Source organism: Tursiops truncatus, chromosome X (assembly GCF_011762595.2).
Source record: "Tursiops truncatus isolate mTurTru1 chromosome X, mTurTru1.mat.Y, whole genome shotgun sequence".
NCBI lineage: Eukaryota > Metazoa > Chordata > Mammalia > Artiodactyla > Delphinidae > Tursiops > Tursiops truncatus.
Window position 1 is genome coordinate 86,522,862 of NC_047055.1, and position 24,469 is coordinate 86,547,330.

At 40.3% G+C, this 24,469-nt stretch overlaps 1 protein-coding gene across 3 annotated transcripts; it reads right to left on the bottom strand.

Annotated features, from left to right (window-relative positions):
• Positions 1-541: 541 nt before the first annotated feature.
• Positions 542-15,209, bottom strand: LOC109551276 (G antigen 10-like). 3 transcript variants are annotated; one of them, XM_073798835.1, is made up of 10 exons: positions 12,428-15,209; positions 12,115-12,206; positions 11,465-11,573; positions 10,376-10,467; positions 9,726-9,834; positions 8,478-8,635; positions 8,166-8,257; positions 7,516-7,624; positions 4,713-4,838; positions 542-2,054 (listed from the first exon to the last, which is right to left on the bottom strand). In XM_073798835.1, the coding sequence occupies exons 7-10, from the start codon at positions 8,247-8,249 to the stop codon at positions 2,032-2,034; spliced, it is 342 nt and encodes a 113-aa protein (XP_073654936.1). In that variant the 5' UTR covers positions 8,250-8,257; positions 8,478-8,635; positions 9,726-9,834; positions 10,376-10,467; positions 11,465-11,573; positions 12,115-12,206; positions 12,428-15,209; the 3' UTR covers positions 542-2,031. The 3 variants fall into 3 exon arrangements, with proteins under 3 accessions (XP_073654936.1, XP_033705340.1, XP_073654935.1); XM_033849449.2 differs by lacking the exon at positions 8,478-8,635; XM_073798834.1 differs by lacking the exons at positions 8,478-8,635; positions 10,376-10,467; positions 11,465-11,573.
• Between the last annotated feature and the right edge of the window lie 9,260 nt (positions 15,210-24,469).

Here is a 24,469-nt window from a genome sequence, read left to right on the forward strand (position 1 = left end):
CAGAGATGTAGCTTGCTCTCATTGTATACAGTAATAGGGGTATAAGGCTGGAATCAGGCAGTTGGGGGCTTCTGAGTGTGATCTGTGACTATCAGGCCAGTGGAGGATTTTGCAGAGGAAATAGAGATTTGTGGCTGCTCCCTCCCCACCTCTGAATAACTTGGAAGGATAGGGGTGTTTGCAGGGGATGTTGTGGCATTTTGCCATGAGGCCTGTGGCATAAGTTTTTTTCTCTGTCTCTCCACAAACTGTCCCCAAAAGGTTTAGTGTTCTAGTTATATTTTTCTGTAGCACTATAAGATAAGCATGTTATTATTTTTAAATGTTTGTTTTTAATATCAATGATTTCGTCTGGAATACCATCTGGGGCAACGCTTCATCTGCAGTATGTGGTCTGTGTTTCACATATTGGGAAACCCTTCCTTCAAGAGAAGAACAAAGCCTTTTAAGTCAAACAATTTTATATATTTTTAAAATTTAAATTAAATCTTATAAAAACATCACATTATAACTGAAATCATCATATACAGCATCAGTTCTGTACTCAACACTTCAGGAGCTTTTACTCTGAGAAAAGAGCAAGGGTTTTGAACTTCGAACTCGAACCCCCAATCTGCTTTTTACTGGGGTCAGAGATTCTCAATTTTGTGAAAACTCTGACTTTCTTTGTGAGGATCTGATGAGGTCATACATGTACAGAATCTAGCACACAAAAATGGCTAATGGTACATACTCTATAAATGTGAGTTTTTATAGTAAATCAACTATAGATTGATTTATAGATCTATAGAACTATAGAACTATAGATCTATAGATCTATAGAACTCAATAGATGAAGCTATGGTCGTAACTGTACACAGCTCCAGGGTTGGTCAGCCATTCGTGACCATACAGGACAGATCAAAGTCATCTAGGCAAGTTAACAGAGCCGTGACTTTTAACTTTCTGTGTACAGGAGATTGGTATCAGCATAGAAACAGGAGCAGGTAGCTTTCAGAGTGACAGCATCATTAGAGGTATCTTGCAGGGAAGATGGGCACCTCACAAAGTTTGAAGGGATGGCAACCTGGAGCTGCCCCTTCTGTCTCTACCTTTTAAGTAAAGTCCAATCTTCAAAGAGAAAGGCAATTCAGAAACAGCTGATCACAGGAAAGCCTGACCCCACATTACTCACAGCCTTGAAGCTCTAGAGAATAGAAGAGGTTTTACATCCCAGCTCATTGTATGAAGCTAGCATAACCTTGATACCAAAGTCAAAGAGAGTACATGAAATAAAAGTATAGGCTAGTGTCACTCATGGGGACACACATAATCCTAAACAAATTATTAGGACATAGATTACTCATGACCAAACTGTTTATTTTAGGAATATAAAGTTGGCTTAAACATAGAAACTTATCCATTTAATTCAACCCATTAACATATTAATAGAGGGGAAAATCTTATGATCATCTCAATAAATGCACTTTAAGTGTTTGGTGAAATTCAACATGTAATCAACACGAATACTCTAAGCAAATTAATAATAAAATAGAATGACTTTGATAAAGTGTATCTACCAAAAGAAAAGCACAGTAAACACCATGGTGAAATATTGAAAATTTTCCATTTCTCATCAGGGAAAAACAAGGATATCCACTATCTACTATCTACTTTAAAATGAGAAAAGGAAATAAAAGCTGTAATGTTTAAAATGGCAGGAACAAAACATTATTATTCAAAGATGATATGATTATGTATTTTGAACACTGAAAAGGATCTAAAGATAAACTTTAGGACTTAAGCATATTTTAGCAAGGTTTCTGGGTAGAAAAAACAACACATAAAAATTAGGTCTCTATATACCAGATCAAACAAAATATAAAGTTTCCAAAAAAAGGTACAATTTTCAATAGCATCAAATACCTAGGAATAAATTTAACAGAAGACATGCAAGACTTCTTTGGACAAAACTGCAAAACTTTACTGAGAGAATTTTACAGTCACATTTCCAACACAAGAACAGCCTGCATGGTTACAGTTTGTCTTCATTTAAACCTGTGGTTGCCCTTCACCTGTAAGATAACATAACATTTGGGAATATTAGTTAGAACTTTATTCAGATGACGCTAAAGGGATACAGAGGACACTACAGTCTTAGTTTTATAAAATGGACTAAAACCAGAACCCTAAGGGTGACCCTTGGCTTATATACAGTTAAACTTCTGTAGAGACTTTGAAGGTAGACTTTCAGGCACTTCAACAATATTTGCTAAACACATCACTCTTTCTAGTGGTACAGAGAAACAAAGAGACTGTTCAAGTTCAGAACTGATTAAGCCCAATGCTTCCATTCAGAAGTAGTTTTAAGTAGAAAGCAACATTTTTTTATACTTTTAGTAAAAATCCAACCAAACAACAAATAAAAAACCTAAGAAACAAAAGAAACTTTTAAAAGTTCATTTAAATGTTTTGACTTGAAAAAAAATTCTTAATATAGGATATCTAAAACAGTAATGTCACACTTAGAATTGCTTAAATGGAAAACAGAAAGGCTAGTATTGCATTTGTTTTGGCTCTACTGTGGAAAAGTACAAAACTTTCTATGAGCCAGTTTAGCCCTTACATAGTAGTAGGTTAACCATTTGTCCCTGTTTTCATCCATACTCCTATGAGTAGTGACTCTCTACACACCTAAAAGCATTCCAGTTTGTATAATAAATTATATGGTTACACTAGTTTTAAGTCATTACCATCAAAAGTAACATCACATTGTGAAGGAAAATAGTACCATGTCTCACAGTCCGGAAGAAAAAAAAGGACAGAAGTGGGGTGGAGAGAAAGGAAAAAAACCTAGAGAGCCAAATATCTAGATAGACAGAAAGATAATATAGTCAATATCTGTTAGTGTCTTTTTCATAATCCTTATTGTGTACACTTAGCCTTTTGTCTGTTTTCTGCAAGATTATTTAAACTAGTGGATCTTCTATTCGCAAATATTTTCTAAAAGAGCAATCTCATTGATTTATTAGTTGTATTATTTTTCCTTTTCCTAATGATTCATACCTGTCTTTTATTAAGAATCCCCTTCCTCTTCCCCTTAGATTTATTTTGTTGCCTTGTTATTATTTTCTTATATTGGATGCTCATGTAATTTTATTATCTTTTTTAACAGCCTATGTATTTAAGGCTATGATCTTCCTATGAGTACATTTTAGCCATGTTCAGTAGGTTCCTGAAAGTAGCCTGAAAACTATCTTTTAACGTAAAGAGTCTGGAATGGACCAGGAATGTAAAGTGAAAATATTTAGAAGACTAATGCAGGGTAATTTCTTCTCTAAACATCAAGTGCTTCCTTTAAATTCAGAAGCTGTGTGATTAATGGTCAGTAATTTGGAAAACACACATGTAAAACACACTTAAATTGATTACTCAGGAAGTACTTCAGTTACGGTCTTTGAAATTCAATCTTAACAATTTGATGCCTCAAGGAGCAAAATTTTCACACATTTGACATGGTTAGAGGTGATTATATCATACTATCCACATTTTATTAGGAACAGTAGCTCATTAAGACTGACAGTGGGGACAGGGAGCGTGCTCAGCACAGGTATCTTACTAACAGTCACCTTGACCATCACTGACTACATGCACTCTCTACTTGATCACCCACAGAGACCAGAGACTAGACTGTCTCTTGATATTTTATTATTCAGTCATCTGAGGCTTCATTCCGGGAAGGATTTAAAATGCAATTGTTGGGCTTCCTTGGTGGCGCAGTGGTTGAGAGTCTGCCTGCCGATGCAGGGGACACGGGTTCGTGTCCCGGTCCGGGAAAATCCCACATGCCGCGGAGCGGCTGGGCCCGTGAGCCATGGCTGCTGAGCCTGCACGTCCAGAGCCTGTGCTCCGCAACGGGAAAGGCCACAACAGTGAGAGGCCCGCGTATCGCAAAAAAATAAAATAAAACTCAATTGTTCACATTTTTGTCAATTATACATCAATAAAACTGGAAGAAAAAATAAAATGCAATTGTTCTTTAAAAGCCAGATAATTCAGAATTCAACAGAATCCGAGGACAGGCATTCAGAACTCCAACAGAATAACAAATATCAAGCAAAGTGTTAGTTCATTTTCTTAGTAGTGATGAAACCTCAATTCAAATGTAATTTGACTCAGGTCAGGATTTGATGATTTATGATAAACAAAATCACATAAAGCAGCTTATCTTTGTATTCTATGCAACAGAACCAGAGTAAGTAAAAATGAGAATTGAAAATAATTTTTAAATATCTGATTTGAAGTCACTATTTTTATAAGAGCAAAGATGGGTTTAGAAATTAAGGGATTTGCCCAGAGTCACACAAATTATGTTGGAGCTGGTACTGGAACCTACTTCAGCGCTTCAGCATATTTCATACAAACTGATGTGTGTTACAAATGCATTACACGTTTGTTAAATGCAGATCTCTATAAAAGCATCTGAAAATTATTAACTGTTGGTTAAAGGGCTTATACTTAAAAGTAAGAAAATGCTTTCATTTTATAATTCAATATGGCTTTGACCCAATTTGTTTCTATACCTGATAGTTAAGGTCTGAACTACATTTCAAATCAGCTTTATATGTGAACTCTGCTATTAAACCAACAGTAATGTTATCTTTATATTATTAAAAATATAATATTGTGGAAAACAGACACCCTATAATTTGCATGCATAACAGATAACATACCTGCTTCTGGCTCTTTAATGGGCTCTGGATTTGGCAGTCTCTTCCTCTTGACATCAGAACCATCTCCACACCCACACCCAGTCTTTGGCTGAGCCAGTTCCTGCTGATTAGCTTCCAGGGCAGGACCTTGCAAATAAAAAGTTTATCAATTTAAGAAGTAAAACTTAAGATATAAATAAGGGAATGATAATATTCACTCCTTCAGTGTTATGAAGTAAAAGCCTTAGGCTAGTGTGGTAATAAATGTGATGCATGAGAATCCCAAGAGCATTATTTCAGGAGTCTGTTACAAGAAACAGGGTTTTATTACCCTCTTCCTTTCCCAAGACTGCCCTCAGACAAATTAGGTGCTCCCTTTGTACTTATCCATATTGTACCTGTGACTGTACTTATCAGTGATTCGTTTGGGTCTCTCCGACTAAATTGTGAGCTCAAGGTTGAAACCATGTCTCCTATTAGTACTTAGCATATTACATGGCATGAGCAGACAACGATAAATGTTGAGTGGGGAAAAAAGTCTTAAAAAATACCTCAAACTGATTAACATTTTGCAAACCAACTGGTATGTCCTCTTCAAAAATGTCAAGTGTCATGAATGCCAGAAAACTAAACAGACATGACAACTAAATGCAATGCATGATCCTGGACTGAACTCTGGATAAAAAAAAATTCTATAAAGGAAGTTATTGGGACAACTGGGGAAATTTGAATATACACTGTGTATTTAATGATTGCATATTCTCATTGTCAAATTTCCTGATTCTGATAATTGTACAGTGATTAGAGCCAAGAGAATTACTTTTTCTTTGTTCTCAGGCTATACATACACTAATGTACTTAGGGTAAAGGGTCATGATAGTTGAACCTTTATCTAAATGACTCAGTAGTAATAAGAGCAAACATATCAGTTAAGTGTGTATGTGTGTGTGTATACATACAGAGGGGAAGGGAAGAGGATATGAAACCAATGTGGTAAAAACTATTAACAATCGGTGAATCTAGGTGAAAAGTTTATGAGTTAATTGTACTATTCTTGCAAATTTTCTGTAAATTTTATGTTTTTAGAAATATAAAGTAAAAATTAAAGAGAATACATGACAACTACATTGTACTTCAGGAAGACAAGAGTGATCTTATTTTTAATTGTGGTTTAAAAACACATAACAGCGAATTCCCTGGTGGTCCAGTAGTTAGGACTCTGTGCTTTCACTGCTGAGAGCCCAGGTTCAATCCCTGGTCAGAGAACTAAGATCCCACAAGCCACATGGCCAAAAGAACAAAAAAATTTTTTTAAAAAGCACGTAACATAAAACTTACCATCTTAACCATTTTTAAGTGTACAGTTCAGTAAGGGGTTATTTTTGCATCATTAGCAGAAACTAGAAATGGACTTTACATATTTGTTTTCCTGTATTATGAAACCTTTATTTTAAATGGTCTAAGAATAAACCATAATAAACGTATAATTTCTGTATTTCGCTAAAGTGTACTAAAAGCAGTGAGCATCAGCTATTTACAAAGCCTGAAGTCTATACCACGTATAGGATTTCAATTACAATTAAAAGGTAATCTTCTGAAGAGTTAGCTCAGTGCATTTGCAGGCCCATGACAAATCTTATAGTTGTGACAGCCACGCTCTACTGGGGTAGCCAGAAACTTACTTCGTTAAAATAAACAAAAGCTATATTTAGGTCCAAAGGTCCTATATGTAACTTTCCATAAATAAATCCCATGTAGAACAAAGTAAAATTATTTAACTTTTAAATTTAAAAAATAACCAAAATAGGGGTTTCCTGGTGGCACAGTGGTTGGGAGTCCGCCTGCCAATGCAGGGGACATGGGTTCGTGACCCGGTCTGGGAAGATCCCACATGCTGCGGAGCGGCTGAGCCCAGGAGCCATGGCCACTGGGCCTGCGCGTCCGGAGCCTGTGCTCCGAACAAGAGAGGCCACAACAGTGAGAGGCCTGCGTAAAGCAAAAAAAAAAAAAAAAAAAAAAAAAAAAAGTAAAATTATTTAAGAATAACAGTCAAATATACAATGAGAATAAAGGAAATGGGGTAGAAAGAAATGAAAGGGCATTGTTGCCAGTCATATTCTACAAACCTTTAACCGTGGCCTGAGTTATGTAAATGTTTTGCTTCAAAATACTATGTATATCCGGGGAAATAATGTCTGTCTCATGTTAATCTTAGAATAATTAATCTTTTGATTTTCCTAAGCATAGAAGGATTTAACCACCTTTTAAAAACCACTTTAAAACAATCATACTAAACCAGCTACCTGTATGACAGTATCCTGAACTATCCAGCTTTTATCAAACTTACCATGTAAAAATATCAATTACAGAAACAATGGCCATCATGCATGACTCATTTCTGGAGCCTCTATCCTACTACATTGAACTGGGGCAATACTGAGCTACATTACAGTACAGACATTTGAGTTTTGAGCAAAATCATTCACCTTTTTTACAGCAACATTCATGGTAGGAAGACACAAACTCTGGAGTGAAATACAGATTTTGTATTGAAAAGCCAAGTGCTCTTTGATAAACCCAATCCTTTAGCCTCAATTTTCTCATTCATAAATTGGGGAAAATTTATTATAGCGAGGGATTGCCCTAAGCTGCAAATTATACTCTCTTCACTTCTCCAGCCAATTTTCAGGCCATGTTTGAGATCCCTTTCTATTGTTTTCTTTCCTTCTCTGACCGGTATATCATAATGCATGAGACACCACATACACACACACACACACACACACACACACCCAACAGGCATTCTTCTTCCCCTTCCCTTCACCTTGAAGTGAAGATGCTCCTTCATCCTTTTCCTCTTGACCAAGTATAATGTCCTGACTTTTAGTTAGTGGCTTCTCTTGTTGAGGTTGCTTATCACCGGGCTGCTGGAACTATGGGTGTGTGTGTGTGCAAATGAAAAGTTTTGTTACTAATACACGTCAACAGTATAAATATACAAAATACAAAGATACATTTGATCATAAATAAATCTAAAGACATTTTTCAAATACTATTCAGTACACTTTTTTTTTTTGGAGCAGAGAAAGTTGTATTACAAGTCCATGCTAGGAGACGAGGTGGCTCATGCCCTAAAAAGCCTCGAGCTCCCAGCATACTTATTCTTAACAAAGTTACTCTTCCCACAGAGAGGCTACTCCAAGAAAACAGTTACCCACAAGGACTTTGGAAGCTATTTTAATCTATGTCAGGATGGCTGTGTGCAATCTGTTAATAAGCATGAGAAGGAAGTCATCAGTCAAATTCCCCAGGAACGTAACAGCATTCATCCAGGCAACACCAGAGTGTAATCCTCCTGGATCAATGTTCCTTATCACATGGAAGACCTTTATCACTGTATCTATATTAGTTCAACAACATTTGCACACAAATTAATTTCTACTAATAAAAATCATCAAATGTTAAAACACTTACAAACACAGGCCAAACTGCCCTGGGATATCTTTGATCATCACGTCTTTCTTTAGGTCTGTATGTTGACTTTATTCTCCGACTCATATTTCCCACTGAAAACAGAACATTGTCATTTGGAAAATGCACTTAAGAGGATAAATATATTTGAACACTTCCGTGGCCAAATGATGATGTATACTATTTTTGTAATATTGAACACATTTTCAAAATAAGTCTCAAGGTAATTTAAATGTGTGTGCTTTCCAATCACACCAAATCTGGCAACTTGCAAAAGCAATTGTTATGTCATGGCCAAGCTGACAGAAAAATCACCTTAAAACACATAGTAGGGCTTCCCTAGTGGCGCAGTGGTTGAGGGTCCGCCTGCCGATGCAGGGGATGCGGGTTCGTGCCCCGGTCCGGGAGGATCCCACGTGCTGCGGAGCAGCTGGGCCCGTGAGCCATGGCCGCTGGGCCTGCGCGTCCGGAGCCTGTGCTCCGCAGCGGGTGAGGCCATGGAGGTAAGAGGCCCGCGTACCAAAGAAAAAAAATAAAATAACCAAAATAACAGTAAAATTATTTATGAATAACAGTCAAATATACAATGAGAATAAAGAAAATGGGGTAGAAAGAAATGAAAGGGCATTGTTGCCAGTCATATTCTACAAACCTTTAATAGTAGCCTAAGTTATGTAAATGTTTTGCTTCAAAATACTATATATATCCAGGAGAAATAATGTCTGTCTCATGTTAGTCTTAGAATAATTAATCTTTTGATTTTCCTAACCATAGAAGGATTTAACCACCTTTTAAAAACCACTTTAGGGCTTCCCTGGTGGCGCAGTGGCTGAGAGTCCACCTGCTGATGCAGGGGACACGGATTTGTGCCCCAGTCCGAGAAGATCCCACATGCCGCGGAGCGGCTGGGCCCGTGAGCCATGGCCGCTGAGCCTGCGCGTCCGGAGCCTGTGCTCCACAACAGGAGAGGCCACAACAGTGAGAGGCCCGTGTACCGCAAAAAAAAAAAAAAAAAAAAAGACTTATAAAAAGTCATACTAAACCAGTTGCCTGTATGCCAGTATCCTGAACTATCCAGCTTTTATCAAACTTACCATGTAAAAATATCAATTACAGAAACAATGGCCATCATGCATGATTCATTTCTGGAGCCTCTATCCTACTACATTGAACTGGGGCAATACTGAGCTACATTACAGTACAGACATTTGAGTTTTGAGCAAAATCATTCACCTTTTTTACAGCAACATTCATGGTAGGAAGACCTAGACTCTGGAGTGAAATACAGATTTTGTATTCAAAAGCCAAGTGCTCTTTGATAAGCCCAATCCTTTAGCCTCAATTTTCTCATTCATAAATTGGGGAAAATTTATTATAGCGAGGGATTGCCCTAAGCTGCAAATTATACTCTCTTCACTTCTCCAGCCAATTTTCAGGCCATGTTTGAGATCCCTTTCTATTGTTTTCTTTCTTTCTCTGACCGGTATATCATAATGCATGAGACACCACATACACACACACACACACACCCCCAACAGGCATTCTTCTTCCCCTTCCCTTCACCTTGAACTGAAGATGCTCCTTCATCCTTTTTCTCTTGACCAAGTATAATGTCCTGACTTTTAGTTAGTGGCTTCTCTTGTTGAGGTTGCTTATCACCAGGCTGCTGGAACTATGGGTGTGTGTGTGCAAATGAAGAGTTTCGTTACTAATACACATCAACAATATAAATATACAAAATACAAAGATACATTTGATCATAAATAAATCTAAAGACATGTTTCAAATACTATTCAGTACACTTTTTTTTTTTTTGGAGCAGAGAAAGTTGTATTACAAGTCCATGCTAGGAGACGAGGTGGCTCATGCCCTAAAAAGCCTCGAGCTCCCAGCATACTTATTCTTAACAAAGTTACTCTTCCCACAGAGAGGCTACTCCAAGAAAACTGTTACCCACAAGGACTTTGGAAGCTATTTTAATCTATGTCAGGATGGCTGTGTGCAATCTGTTAATAAGCATGAGAAGGAAGTCATCAGTCAAATTCCCCAGGAACGTAACAGCATTCATCCAGGCAACACCAGAGTGTAATCCTCCTGGATCAATGTTCCTTATCACATGGAAGACCTTTATCACTGTATCTATATTAGTTCAACAACATTTGCACACAAATTAATTTCTACTAATAAAAATCATCAAATGTTAAAACACTTACAAACACAGGCCCAACTGCCCTGGGATAGCCTTGATCATCACCTCTTTCTTTAGGTCTGTATGTTGACCTTATTCTCCGACACATATATCCCACTGAAAACAGAACACTGTCATTTGGAAAATGCACTTAAGAGGATTAATATATTTGAACACTTCCGTGGCCAAATAATGATGTATACTATTTTTGTAATATTAAACACAGTTTCAAAATAATTCTCAAGGTAATTTAATTGTGCGTGATTTCCAATCACACCAAATCTGGCAACTTGCAAAAGCAATTGTTTATGTCATGGCCACGCTGACAGAAAAATCACTTTAAACCACATAGTAGGGCTTCCCTAGTGGCACAGTGGTTGAGGGTCCGCCTCCCAATGCAGGGTACGCGGGTTCGTGCCCCGGTCCGGGAAGATCCCACATGCCGTGGAGCGGCTGGGCCCGTGAGCCATGGCCGCTGAGCCTGCGCGTCCGGAGCCTGTGCTCCACAACAGGAGAGGCCACAACAGTGAGAGGCCCGTGTACCGCAAAAAAAAAAAAAAAAAAAACACTTATAAAAAATCATACTAAACCACCTACTTGTATGACAGTCTCCTGAACTATCCAGCTTTTATCAAACTTACCATATAAAAATATCAATTACAGAAACAATGGCCATCATGCACGACTCATTTCTGGAGCCTCTATCCTACTACATTGAACTGGGGCAATACCGAGCTACATTACAGTACAGACATTTGAGTTTTGAGCAAAATCATTCACCTTTTTTACAGCAACACTCATGGTAGGAAGACACAAACTCTGGAGTGAAATACAGATTTTGTATTCGAAAGCCAAGTGCTCTTTGATAAGCCCAATCCTTTAGCCTCAATTTTCTCATTCATAAATTGGGGAAAATTTATTATAGTGAGGGATTGCCCTAAGCTGCAACTTATACTCTCTTCACTTCTCCAGCCAATTTTCAGGCCATGTTTGAGATCCCTTTCTATTGTTTTCTTTCCTTCTCTGACCGGTATATCATAATGCATGAGACACCACATACACACACACACACACACACACACCCAACAAGCATTCTTCTTCCCTTTCCCTTCACCTTGAAGTGAAGATGCTCCTTCATCCTTTTTCTCTTGACCAAGTATAATGTCCTGACTTTTAGTTAGTGGCTTCTCTTGTTGAGGTTGCTTATCACCGGGCTGCTGGAACTATGGGTGTGTGTGTGTGCAAATGAAAAGTTTTGTTACTAATACACGTCAACAGTATAAATATACAAAATACAAAGATACATTTGATCATAAATAAATCTAAAGACATTTTTCAAATACTATTCAGTACACTTTTTTTTTTTGGAGCAGAGAAAGTTGTATTACAAGTCCATGCTAGGAGACGAGGTGGCTCATGCCCTAAAAAGCCTCGAGCTCCCAGCATACTTATTCTTAACAAAGTTACTCTTCCCACAGAGAGGCTACTCCAAGAAAACAGTTACCCACAAGGACTTTGGAAGCTATTTTAATCTATGTCAGGATGGCTGTGTGCAATCTGTTAATAAGCATGAGAAGGAAGTCATCAGTCAAATTCCCCAGGAACGTAACAGCATTCATCCAGGCAACACCAGAGTGTAATCCTCCTGGATCAATGTTCCTTATCACATGGAAGACCTTTATCACTGTATCTATATTAGTTCAACAACATTTGCACAAAAATTAATTTCTACTAGTAAAAATCATCAAATGTTAAAACACTTACATATACAGGCCCAACTGCCCTGGGATAGCCTTGATCATCACGTCTTTCTTTAGGTCTGTATGTTGACTTTATTCTCCGACTCATATTTCCCACTGAAAACAGAACATTGTCATTTGGAAAATGCACTTAAGAGAATAATTATATTTGAACACTTCTGTGGCCAAATGATGATGTATACTATTTTTGTAATATTGAACACATTTTCAAAATAAGTCTCAAGGTAATTTAAATGTGTGTGCTTTCCAATCACACCAAATCTGGCAACTTGCAAAAGCAATTGTTTATGTCATGGCCAAGCTGACAGAAAAATCACCTTAAAACACATGGTAGGGCTTCCCTGGTGGCGCAGTGGTTGAGGGTCCGCCTGCTGATGCAAGGGACGCGGGTTCGTGCCCCGGTCCGGGAGGATCCCACCTGCCGTGGAGCGGCTGGGCCCGTGAGCCATGGCCGGGGCCTGTGCTCCGCAGAGGGAGACACCACGGCAGTGAGAGGCCCACGTACAGCAAAAAAAAAAAAAAAAAAAACATAGTAAAAGACAAGAACACATTTCTGATGAGTTTTGGATTCACAACTTCATACACCATTATGGAGACATTTAGTAAAATACTACTGGAAATTTAAAACTTCAGGGACTATTGCTTTCGTCACACTCTTGTTTACCAAGCCCTTGCCCCCACCCTAATTAAATTCTTTTGGAACACAAAGCCACACTCACTCGTTCGCATATTGCCTACGGCTATTTTTGCATTTGCAGAGTTGAGCAGCTGCAGTAAAGACTCCTATGAGGCACTCTCCTTCCTTGGCACCCTGTTCGGGGCACTATAAATCTCAGGATGCCGTTACAACCCCACATTGGTCTAGTGTCTAGGCCTTTCCTTTACCTCCCGCCCCGCCCCCATGCCCCGGGCCCCACTGCTGACTCCGGATTCTGTGCTCTGTCTGCAGTTCCAGGGCCTCCAGGACCCAGATACTGCAAATAACCCCGCCATGACTCGCTCTACCTTCATCTGACCTCCCTAACCTCCACCGCCCACCGCCCACCGCCCTCCCTTTCCAGCCACCAGGACGAGAGCTATGGTGGCCATGACACCTGTGGTGAGAAGGACAACGACCTCGAGGGCTTTCCTCCTCAGAGGCCATAGATCGCACCGCCTGACCCGCCCGAAGCCCGCTGGCTCCCCCTCACACACACGCACACTTAAACTCCAAGCAGGACAGATCTGTGGACCTACCTGGTGAGTCTCAGCCAGGCAGAAAGAACGGAGAGGCTAAGACGCGATGCGCGTAGCTCCGCACCCAGACGACGTTGCACACGCCGCACAAGGGCCGACGGGAAGGCGTGCAGCCCTGAGCATGCGCACTGCGTCTCGCACGTGCTGCGTGGGCTGGTTTCCCCGCCCCTCCACGGGACCCCACAGAGAACTCCCGGATCTGTACTCGTCTGCACTTCCGGTCCCTCCAGGGTTCAGATACCTCAAGTAACGCCCCCAAGCCCCTCCCAACTTTCAACTTCCCCTCTCCCCTTTGTGGCCCGTTTTCCATTATCCCAGCCCCCACTATGACAAGGGCTGTGGTAGTTGCCTGTGAAATGAGTAGAATGCCTGCTAAAACCGAAATGACAATATACTCCATAGGATTTGCATAAGCCCAGGCCTCAGAACCTAATATTCAAAACGTCCAGCATATGATTCAAAATTACTCAGGGAAGATGGCAGAAGACTAAGACGCGGAGATCACCTTGCTCCCCACAGATACACCAGAAATACATCTACACGTGGAACAACTCGTACAGAACACCTACTGAATGCTCGCAGAAGACCTCAGACCTTCCAAAAGGTAAGAAACTCCCCACGTACCAGGGTAGGGCAAAAGAAAAAACAGAGACAAAAGAATAGGGATGGGACCTGCACCAGTGGGAGGGATCTGTGAAGGAGGAAAGGTTTCCACACACTAGGAAGCCCCTTCGCGGGCGGAGACTGCAGGTGGCGGAGGGGGAAAGCTTCAGAGCCGGGGAGGAGAGCGCAGCCACAGGGGTGCGGAGGGCAAAGCGGGGAGATTCCCGCACAGAGGATCGGTGCCAACCGGCACTCACCAGCCCGAGAGGCTTGTCTGCTCACCCACCGGGGCGGGTGGGGTTGCGAGCTGAGGCTAGGGCTTTGGTCTGAGCGCAGGGAGAGGACTGGGGTTGGCGGCGTGAACACAGCCTGAGGGGTTAGTGCACCACGGCTAGCCGGGAGGGAGTCCGGGAAAAGGTCTGGAGCTGCCGAAGAGGCAAGAGACGTTTTCTCGCCTCTGTTTCCTGGTGCACGAGGAGAGGGGATTAAGAGCGCTGCTCAAAGGAGCTCCAGAGACGGGCGCGAGCCGCGGCTAAAAGCGCGGACCCCAGAGACGGGTGGGAGACGCTAAGGCTGCTGCTGCCGCCGCCAAGAAGCCTGTGTGCGAGCACAGGTCACTCTCCACACCTCCCTTCCGGGGAGCCGGTGCAGCCGGTCACTGCCGGGTTCCCGGGATCCAGGGACAACTTCCCCGGGAGAACGCACAGCAGGCCTCAGGCTGGTGCAACGTTACACTGGCCTCTGCCGCCGCAGGCTGGCCCCGCACTCCGCGCCCCTCCCTCCTCCCGGCCTGAGTGAGCTAGAGCCCCCGAATCAGCGGCTCCTTTAACCCCGTCATGTCTGAGCAAAAAACAGATGCCCTCCGACGACCTACATGCAGAGGCGGGGCCGAATCCAAAGCTGAGCCCCGGGAGCTGTGGTAACAAAGAAGAGAAAGGGAAATCTCTCCCAGCAGCCTCAGAAGCAGCGGATTAAAGCTCCACAATCAACTTGATGTACCCTGAATCTGTGGAATACATGAATAGGAAACGAATCATCGCAAATGGAGGAGGTGGACTATGAGAGCAAGATTTATGATTTTTTCCCCTTTTCCTCTTTTTGTCAGTGTGTATGTGTATGCTTCTGTGTGAGATTTTGTCTGTATAGCTTTGCTTCCACCATTTGTCCTAAGGTTCTATCCGTCCGTTTTTTTTTCATTTTTTTCTTAATAATTATTTTCTAATTTAATAACTTTATTATTTTTTACTTTATTTTCTTTCTTTCTTTCTTTCTTTCTTTTTTCTTTCCTTCCCTCCTTCCTTCCTTCCTTCCTCCCTCCCACCGTCCCTCCCTCCCTCCCTCCCTCCTCTCTTTCTTTCCTTCTTTCCTTCTTTTCTTCTTTCTTTCTTTCTTCCTGCTTCTCCTAATTCTTTATCTCTACTTTTTCTCCCTTTTATTCTGAGCCGTGTGGATGAATGCCTCTTGGTTCTACAGCCAGGAGTCAGTGCTGTGCCTCTGAGGTGGGAGAGCCAACTTCCGGACACTGGCCAACAAGAGACCTCCCAACTCCACATAATATCAAACGGCGAAAGTCTCCCAGAGATCTCCAACTCAATGCCAGCACCCAGCTCCACTCAACGACCAGCAAGCTACAGTGCTGTACATGCCAAACAACTAGCAAGACAGGAACACAACCCCACCCATTAGCAGAGAGGCTGCCTAAAATCATCATAAGTCCACAGACACCCCAAAACACACCACCAGACGTGGACCTGCCCACCAGAGAGACAAGATCCATCCTCATCCACCAGAACACAGGCACTAGTCCCCTCCACCAGGAAGCCTACACAATCCACTGAACCAACCTTAGCCACTGGGGACAGACACCAAAAACAACGGGAACTACAAACCTGCAGCCTGCAAAAAGGAGACCCCAAACACAGTCAGATAAGCAAAATGAGAAGACAGAAAAACACACCACAGGTGAAGGAGCAAGATAAAAACCCACCAGACCTAACAAATGAAGAGGAAATAGGCAGCCTACCTGAAAAAGAATTCAGAATAATGATAGTAAAGATGATCCAAACTCTTGGAAATAGAATAGAGGAAATGCAACAAACATTTAACAAGGACCTAGAAGAACTAAAGATGAAACAAACAAAGATGAACAACACAATAAATGAAATGAAAAATACTCTAGGTGGGATCAATAGCAGAATAACTGAGGCAGAAGAATCGATAAGTGACCTGGAAGATAAAATAGTGGAAATAACTACTGCAGAGCAGAATAAAGAAAAAAGAATGAAAAGAACTGAGGACCGTCTCAGAGACCTCTGGGACAACATTAAACACACCAACATTCGAATTATAGGGGTACCAAAGAAGAAGAGAAAAAGAAAGGGACTCAGAAAATATTTGAAGAGATTATAGTTGAAAACTTCCCTAATATGGGAAAGGAAATAGTTAATCAAGTCCAGGAAGCACAGAGAGTCCCATACAGGATAAATCCAAGGAGAAATACGCCAAGACACATATTAATCAAACTGTCAAAAATTAAATAAAAAGAAAGCATATTAAAAGCAGCAAGGGAAAAACAACAAATAACACACAAGGGAATCCCCATAAGGTTTAACAGCTGATCTCTCAGCAGAAAATCTGCAAGCCAGAAGGGACTGGCAGGACATATTTAAAGTGATGAAGGAGAAAAACATGCAACCAAGATTACTCTACCCAGCAACGATCTCATTCAGATTTGATGGAGAAATTAAAACCTTTACAGACAAGCAAAAGTTGAGAGAGTTCAGCACCACCAAACCAGCTTTCCAACAAATGCTAAAGGGACTTCTCTAGGCAAGAAACACAAGAGAAGGAAAAGACCTACAATAACGAACCCAAAACAATTAAGAAAATGGGAATAGGAACATACATATCGATAATTACCTTAAATGTAAATGGACTAAATGCTCCCACCAAAAGACACAGATTGGCTGAATGGATACAAAAACAAGACCCATATATATGCTGTCAACAAGAGACCCACTTCAGACCTAGAGACACATACAGACTGAAAGTAAGGGGATGGGAAAAGATATTCCATGCAAATGGAAACCAAAAGAAAGCTGGCGTAGCAATTCTCATATCAGACAAAATAGACTTTAAAATAAAGACTATTAGAAGAGACAAAGAAGGATACTACATAATGATCAAGGGATCGATCCAAGAAGAAGATATAACAATTGTAAATATTTATGCACCCAACATAGGAGCACCTCAATACATAAGGCAAATACTAACAGCTGTAAAAGGGAAAATCGACAGTAACACATTCACAGCAGGGGACTTTACCACCCCACTTTCACCAATGGACAGATCATCCAGAATGAAAATAAATAAGGAAACAAGCTTTAAGTGATACATTAAACAAGATGGACTTAATTGATATTTATAGGACACTCCATTCATAAACAACAGAATACACATTTTTCTCAAGTGCTCATGGAACATTCTCCAGGATAGATCATATCTTGGGTCACAAATCAAGTCTTGGTAAATTTAAGAAAATTGAAATTGTATCAAGTATCTTTTCCGACCACAACGCCATGAGACTAGATATCAATTACAGGAAAGGATCTGTAAAGAATACAAACACATGGAGGCTAAACAATACACTACTTAATAACGAAGTGATCACTGAAGAAATCAAAGAGGAAATTTAAAAAAACCTAGAAACAAATGACAATGGAGACATGACAACCCAAAACCTATGGGATGCAGCAAAAGCAATTCTAAGAGGGAAGTTTATAGCAATACAAGCCCACCTTAAGAAACAGGAAACATCTCGAATAAATAACCTAACCTTGCACATAAAGCAATTAGAGAAAGAAGAACAAAAAAAACCCCAAAGTTAGCAGAAGGAAAGAAATCATAAAATCAGATCAGAAATAAATGAAAAAGAAATGAAGGAAATGATAGCAAAGATCAATAAAACTAAAAGCTGGTTCTTTGAGAAGATAAACAAAATAGATAAACCATTAGCCAGACTCATCAGGAAAAAAGGGAGAAGACTCAAATCAATAGAATTAGCAATGAAAAAGGAGAAGTGACAACTGACACTGCAGAAATACAAAAGATCATGAGAGATTACTACAAGCAACTCTATGCCAATAAAATGGACAACCTGGAAGAAATGGACAAATTCTTAGAAATGCACAACCTGCCAAGACTGAATCAGGAAGAAATAGAAAATGTGAACAGACCAACCACAAGCACTGAAATTGAAACTGTGATTAAAAATCTTCCAACAAACAAAAGCCCAGGACCAGATGGCTTCACAGGCGAATTCTATCAAACATTTAGAGAAGAACTAACACCTATCCTTCTCAAACTCTTCCAAAATATAGCAGAGGGAGGAACACTCCCAAATTCATTCTACAAGGCCACCATCACCTTGATACCAAAACCATACAAGGATGTCACAAAGAAAGAAAACTACAGGCCAATATCACTGATGAACAGAGATGCAAAAATCCTCAACAAAATACCAGGAAACAGAATCCAACAGCACATTTAAAGGATCCTACACCATGATCAAGTGGGGTTTATTCCAGGAATGCAAGGATTCTTCAATATACGCAAATCAAACAACGTGATTCACCATATTAACAAATTGAAGGAGAAAAACCATATGATCATCTCAGTAGATGCAGAGAAAGCTTTTGACAAAATTCAACACCCATTTATGATGAAAACCCTGCAGAAAGTAGGCATAGAGGGAACTTTCCTCAACATAATAAAAGCCATATATGACAAACCCACAGCCAACATCATCCTCAATGGTGAAAAACGGAAAGCATTTCCACTAAGATCAGGAACAAGACAAGGTTGCCCACTCTCACCACTCTTATTCAACAGAGTTTTGGAAGTTTTAGCCACAGCAATCAGAGAAGAAAAGGAAATAAAAGGAATCCAAATTGGAAAAGAAGAAGTAAAGCTGTCACTGTTTGCAGATGACATGATACTATACATAGAGAATCCTAAACATGCTACCAGAAAACTACTAGAGCTAATCAATGAATTTGGTAAAGTTGCAGGATACAAAATTAATGCACAGAAATCTCTGGCATTCCTATACACTAATGATGAAAAATCTGAAAGTGAAATCAAGAAAACACTCCCATTTACCATTGCAACAAAAAGAATAAAATATCTAGGAATAAACCTACCTAAGGAGACAAAAGACCTGTATGCAGAAAATTATAAGACACTGTGAAAGAAATTAAAGACGATACAAATAGATGGAGAGATATACCATGTTCTTGGATTGGAAGAATCGACATTGTGAAAATGACTCTACCACCCAAAGCAATCTACAGATTCAATGCAATCCCTATCAAACTACCACTGGCATTTTTTACAGAACTAGAACAAAAAATTTCACAATTTGTATGGAAACACAAAAGACCCCGAATAGCCAAAGCAATCTTGAGAACGAAAACGGAGCTGGAGAAATCAGGCTCCCTGACTTCAGACTATACTACAAAGCTACAGTAATCAAGAAAGTATGGTACTGGCACAAAAACAGAAAGATAGATCAATGGAACAGGATAGAAAGCCCAGAGATAAACCCACACACATATGGTCCCCTTATCTTTGATAAAGGAGGCAGGAATGTACAGTGGAGAAAGGACAGCCTCTTCAATAAGTGGTGCTGGGAAAACTGGACAGGTACATTTAAAAGTATGAGATTAGATCACTCCCTAACACCACACACAAAAATAAGCTCAAAATGGATTAAAGACCTAAATATAAGGCCAGAAACTATCTAACTCTTAGAGGAAAACATAGGCAGAACACTCTATGACATAAATCACAGCAAGATCCTTTTTGACCCACCTCCTAGAGAAATGGAAATAAAAACAAAAATAAACAAATGGGGCCTAATGAAACTTCAAAGCTTTTGCACAGCAAAGGAAACCATAAACAAGACCAAAAGACAACCCTCAGAATGGGAGAAAATATTTGCAGATGAAGCAACTGACAAAGGATTAATCTCCAAAATTTACAAGCAGCTCCTGCAGCTCAATATCAAAAAAACAAACAACCCAATCCAAAACTGGGCAGAAGACCTAAATAGATATTTCTCCAAAGAAGATATACAGATTGCCAACAAACACATGAAAGAATGCTCAACATCACAAATCATTAGAGAAATGCAAATCAAAACTACAATGAGATATCATCTCACACCGGTCAGAATGGCCATCATCAAAAAATCTAGAAACAATAAATGCTGAAGAGGGTGTGGAGAAAAGGCAACACTCTTGCACTGCTGGTGGGAATGTGAATTGGTACAGCCACTATGGAGAACAGTATGGAGGTTTGTTAAAAAACTACAAATAGAACTACCATATGACCCAGCAATCCCACTACTGGGCATATACCCTGAGAAAACCATAATTCAAAAAGAGTCATGTACCAAAACGTTCATTGCAGCTCTATTTACAATAGCGCAGAGATGGAAGCAACCTAAGTGCCCATCATTGGATGAATGGATAAAGAAGATGTGGCACATATATACGATGGAATATTACTCAGCCATAAAAAGAAACGAAATTGATCTATTTGTAATGAGGTGGAGAGACCTAGAGTCTGTCATACAGAGTGAAGTAAGTCAGAAAGAGAAAGACAAATACCGTATGCTAACACATATATATGGAATTTAAGGGAAAAAATGTCATGAAGAACCTAGGGGTAAGACAGGAATAAAGACACAGACCTACTAGAGAACGGACTTGAGGATATGGGGAGGGGGAAGGGTGAGCTGTGACAAAGCGAGAGAGAGGCATGGACATATATACACTACCAAATGTAAGGTAGATAGCTAGTGGGAAGCAGCTGCATAGCACAGGGAGATCAGCTCAGTGCTTTGTGACTGCCTGGAGGGGTCGGATACGGAGGGTGGGAGGGTGGGAGGGAGGGAGATGCAAGAGGAAAGAGATATGGGAACATATGTATATGTATAACTGATTCATTTTGTTATAAAGCAGAAACTAACACCATTGTAAAGCAATTATACCCCAATAAAGATGTTAAAAAAGATACGCAGAATACTCAAAACACTAAAAATAGAACTACTGTATGACCCAGCAATTCCACTCCTGGGTATATATCCAAAAGAAACAAAAACACTATTTGGAAAATATACATGCACACCAGTGTTCATAGCAGCATTGTGTGCAATTGCCAAGACATGGAAGCAACCAAAGTGTCCCCCAGTAGATGAATGGATAAAGAAGATGTGATCCATATATACAGTGGAATACTGCTTAGCCATAAAAAAGAATGCAGCAACATGGACGGACTTGGAGGGCATCATGCTAAGTGAAATAAGTCAGACAGAAAAATACTGTATGATATTGCTCATATGTGGAATCTAAAAATTGCAACGAACTAGTGAATACAACAAAAGAGCAGACTCACAGATACAGAGAACCAACTAGTGGTTACCAGTGGGGGGAGGGGGCAATATAAGGGTGGAGGGGTGGGAGGTACAAACTATAGGGTGCAAGATAGTCTCAAGAATGTATTGTAGGGGCTTCCCTGGTGGCGCAGTGGTTGAGAGTCCTCCTGCCAATGCAGGGGACACAGGTTCGTGCCCCGGTCCAGGAAGATCCCACATGCCGCGGAGCAGCTGGGCCCGTGAGCCATGGCCGCTGAGCCTGCGTGTCGGGAGCCTGTGCTCTGCAACGGGCGAGGCCACAACAGTGAGAGGCCCGCGTACCACACACACACAAAAAAAGGAATGTATTGTATAGCACAGGGAATATGACCAATATTTTGTAATAACTGTAAATGGAAAATAACCTTTAAAATTGTATTAAAATTTTTAAGTGAAAAAATTGCTCAAAATATGAAAAAACAGGAAAATCTGAGCTCACATGGGAAAGACAATCAATAGACACCAATGCAGAAAAGACTAAGATGCCAGGATTATCTGACAATGTCTTTCAAGCAGCTATTGTTAAAAAAAAATAAGCAAATGAGTCATGAACACTTCTGAAATAAACGTAAAGACAGGAAGTCTTGGCAAAGAGAGAGAGAGAGAGGGAATATTTCAAGAAACAAATGGAAATTTTAGAAGTGAAAAATATGATAACCAAATAAAAATCTCACTGCATGGATTCAGTAGCAGAATGGGGATGAGAAAATAGTGAATTTGAAGATAGATCAATAGAAATTAGTCAATCTGAACAACCCAGAAAAAAAGAGATCGAAAAAAACAAACAGACCTGTGGGAAAATACTAAAACATCTATAATTTTTATACAAAACATATATAATTTTTCCTTCAGAAAACCAGAAGTGAAAGAGTTATAGAGATTAAAAATAAGAAGAAGAGGGCTTCCCTGGTGGCACAATGGTTAAGAATCCTCCTGCCAATGCAGGGGACACGGGTTCGAGCCCTGGCCCAGGAAGATCCCACATGCCGCAGAGCAACTAAGCCTGTGCGCCACAACTATTGAGCCTGCACGCCTAGAGCCCGTGAGCCACAACTACTGAAGCCGGTGACCCCAGAGCCCATGCTCTGCAACAAGAGAAGCCACCGCAATCAGAGGCCTGCACACCGCAACGAAGAGTAGCCCCCACTCGGTGCAACTAGAGAAAGCCCGCACGCAGCAACAAAGACCCAACGCAGCCAACAATAAATTAATTAATTAATTAAAAATAAGAAGAAGGTTCAAGTGACTCTATTAATATCTGGCAAAGTAAACCACAGAACAAAGAAAATTACCAGGGATAATGAGATGTTACAAACTGATAAAAATTAACCAAAAATACTTAATGATCTATAACGTATATGCAATTGTGTTGGGAGCCCCCAAGACCACCCCAGGTTTATTATTCGCAAAGAGGATCCATAGAATTCAGCATATAGGTGTGCTCATCGCTAAGATTTGTTACAACTTAAGGGTACTAAGCAAAATCAGCAAAGGGAAAATGCGTAGGGTGACGTCCAGAGGAAAGCAGCAGAAGCTTCTAAGAGTCCTTTCCCAGTGGAGTCACACAATTCATTCCTCCAGCAACGAATTGTGACAACATGTGTGCAGTGTTGTCTACCAGCGCATCTCGTTAGATACTCAATGCTTTCTCCCTAAGATAGGGAATGAGGCAAGAATGTCCATTCTCCCGCTTGTTATTTAACATTGTATTGTAAGTCCTAGCCAGTTCAGTAAAGCAGGAAAAGGATATAAATGGCTTACAGTTTGGGAAGGAAGAACTAAAACCATCCCAATTCTCAGGTGACATGATTATCTGCATAGAAAATCCCATGGAATTTAATTTTAAAATATTAGAGCTAGGACTTCCCTGGTGACACAGTGGTTAAGAATCCACCTGCCAATTCAGGGGACACGGGTTCGAGCCCTGGTCCGGGAAGATCCTACATGCTGAGAAGCAACTAAGCCCATGCACCACAACTACCGAGCCTGCGCTCTAGAGCCCACATGCCACAACTACTGAGCCCATGGGCCACAACTACTGAAGCCCGCGCACCTAGAGCCCGTGCTCCGCAACAAGAGAAGCCACCGCAGTGAGAAACCTGCGCACCGCAATGAAGAGTAGCCCCCGCTCGCCACAACTAGAGAAAGCTCGCATGCAGCAACAAAGACCCAACGCAGCCATAAATAAATAAATTTAAAACATATTAGCGCTAATAAGTAAATTTAGCAACATTGTAGAATATAAGTTCAGCACACAAAAATCAGGCTTATTTCTTTACACTAGCAATGGACAATCAAAACCAAAATTTAAAAACACACATGCAATACTATTTTACAACAGCTCCTCAAAAAATCTAACAAAACATGTACAGGATCTGTGGATGTTGAAAACTACAAGAAGCTGATGAAAGAAATAAAAGAAGACCTAAATAAATGAATATAGTGTTCATGGGTTGACAGATTCAATGTAGTTAAGACATCAATTGTCTCCTAATTGATCTTTAGATTTAATGCAATTCCAATCAAAATCCCAGTAGGAATTTTTTTGTAAATACAGAATAATTGATTCTAAAATGTATGTGGAGGACATTCCCTGGTGGTCCAGTGGTTAGGGTTCTGCTCTTTCACTGCTGAGGGCCCAGGTTCAATCCTTGATTGGGGAACTAAGATACTGCAAGCCGAGCAGGGCAGCCAAAAACATTTTCTTTAATTGAAAAAAATTAAAAATAAAGAATAAAATGTATGTGAAAGAACAAAGGAACTACAACTGTCAAAATAATTTTGAAAGGAGGAATAAAATTGGAGGACTAACATGGATTTTAAGAATTACTATAAAGCTACGATAATCAAGACAGTGTAGTATTGGCAAAGGGATAGATACACCTTTGTAAAATATCAATTGGTCATATTTGTGTGTGAAGGTGTGACTATGAAGGGATGGCACAAGGGAGTTCTGTAGGGTGATGGGACAGTCATGTATCCTTAGTGTGGTGGTGGTTACATGAATACACACATGGGTTAAAACTCACAGAATCCCCAAGGT

Bases quoted from the DNA above. Each gene is read 5' to 3' on its own strand.
- LOC109551276 (XM_033849449.2), bottom strand. From the start codon at position 12,198: ATGAGTCGGAGAATAAAGTCAACATACAGACCTAAAGAAAGACGTGAT. The intron at 10,468-11,464 runs GTGAAGGGAAAG...TTCTGTTTTCAG, and splicing joins AGGAGCATCTTCACTTCAAG to TGGGATATATGTGTCGGAGA. The intron at 4,839-7,515 runs GTGAAGGGAAGG...TTTATTTGCAAG, and splicing joins AGGAGCATCTTCACTTCAAG to GTCCTGCCCTGGAAGCTAAT.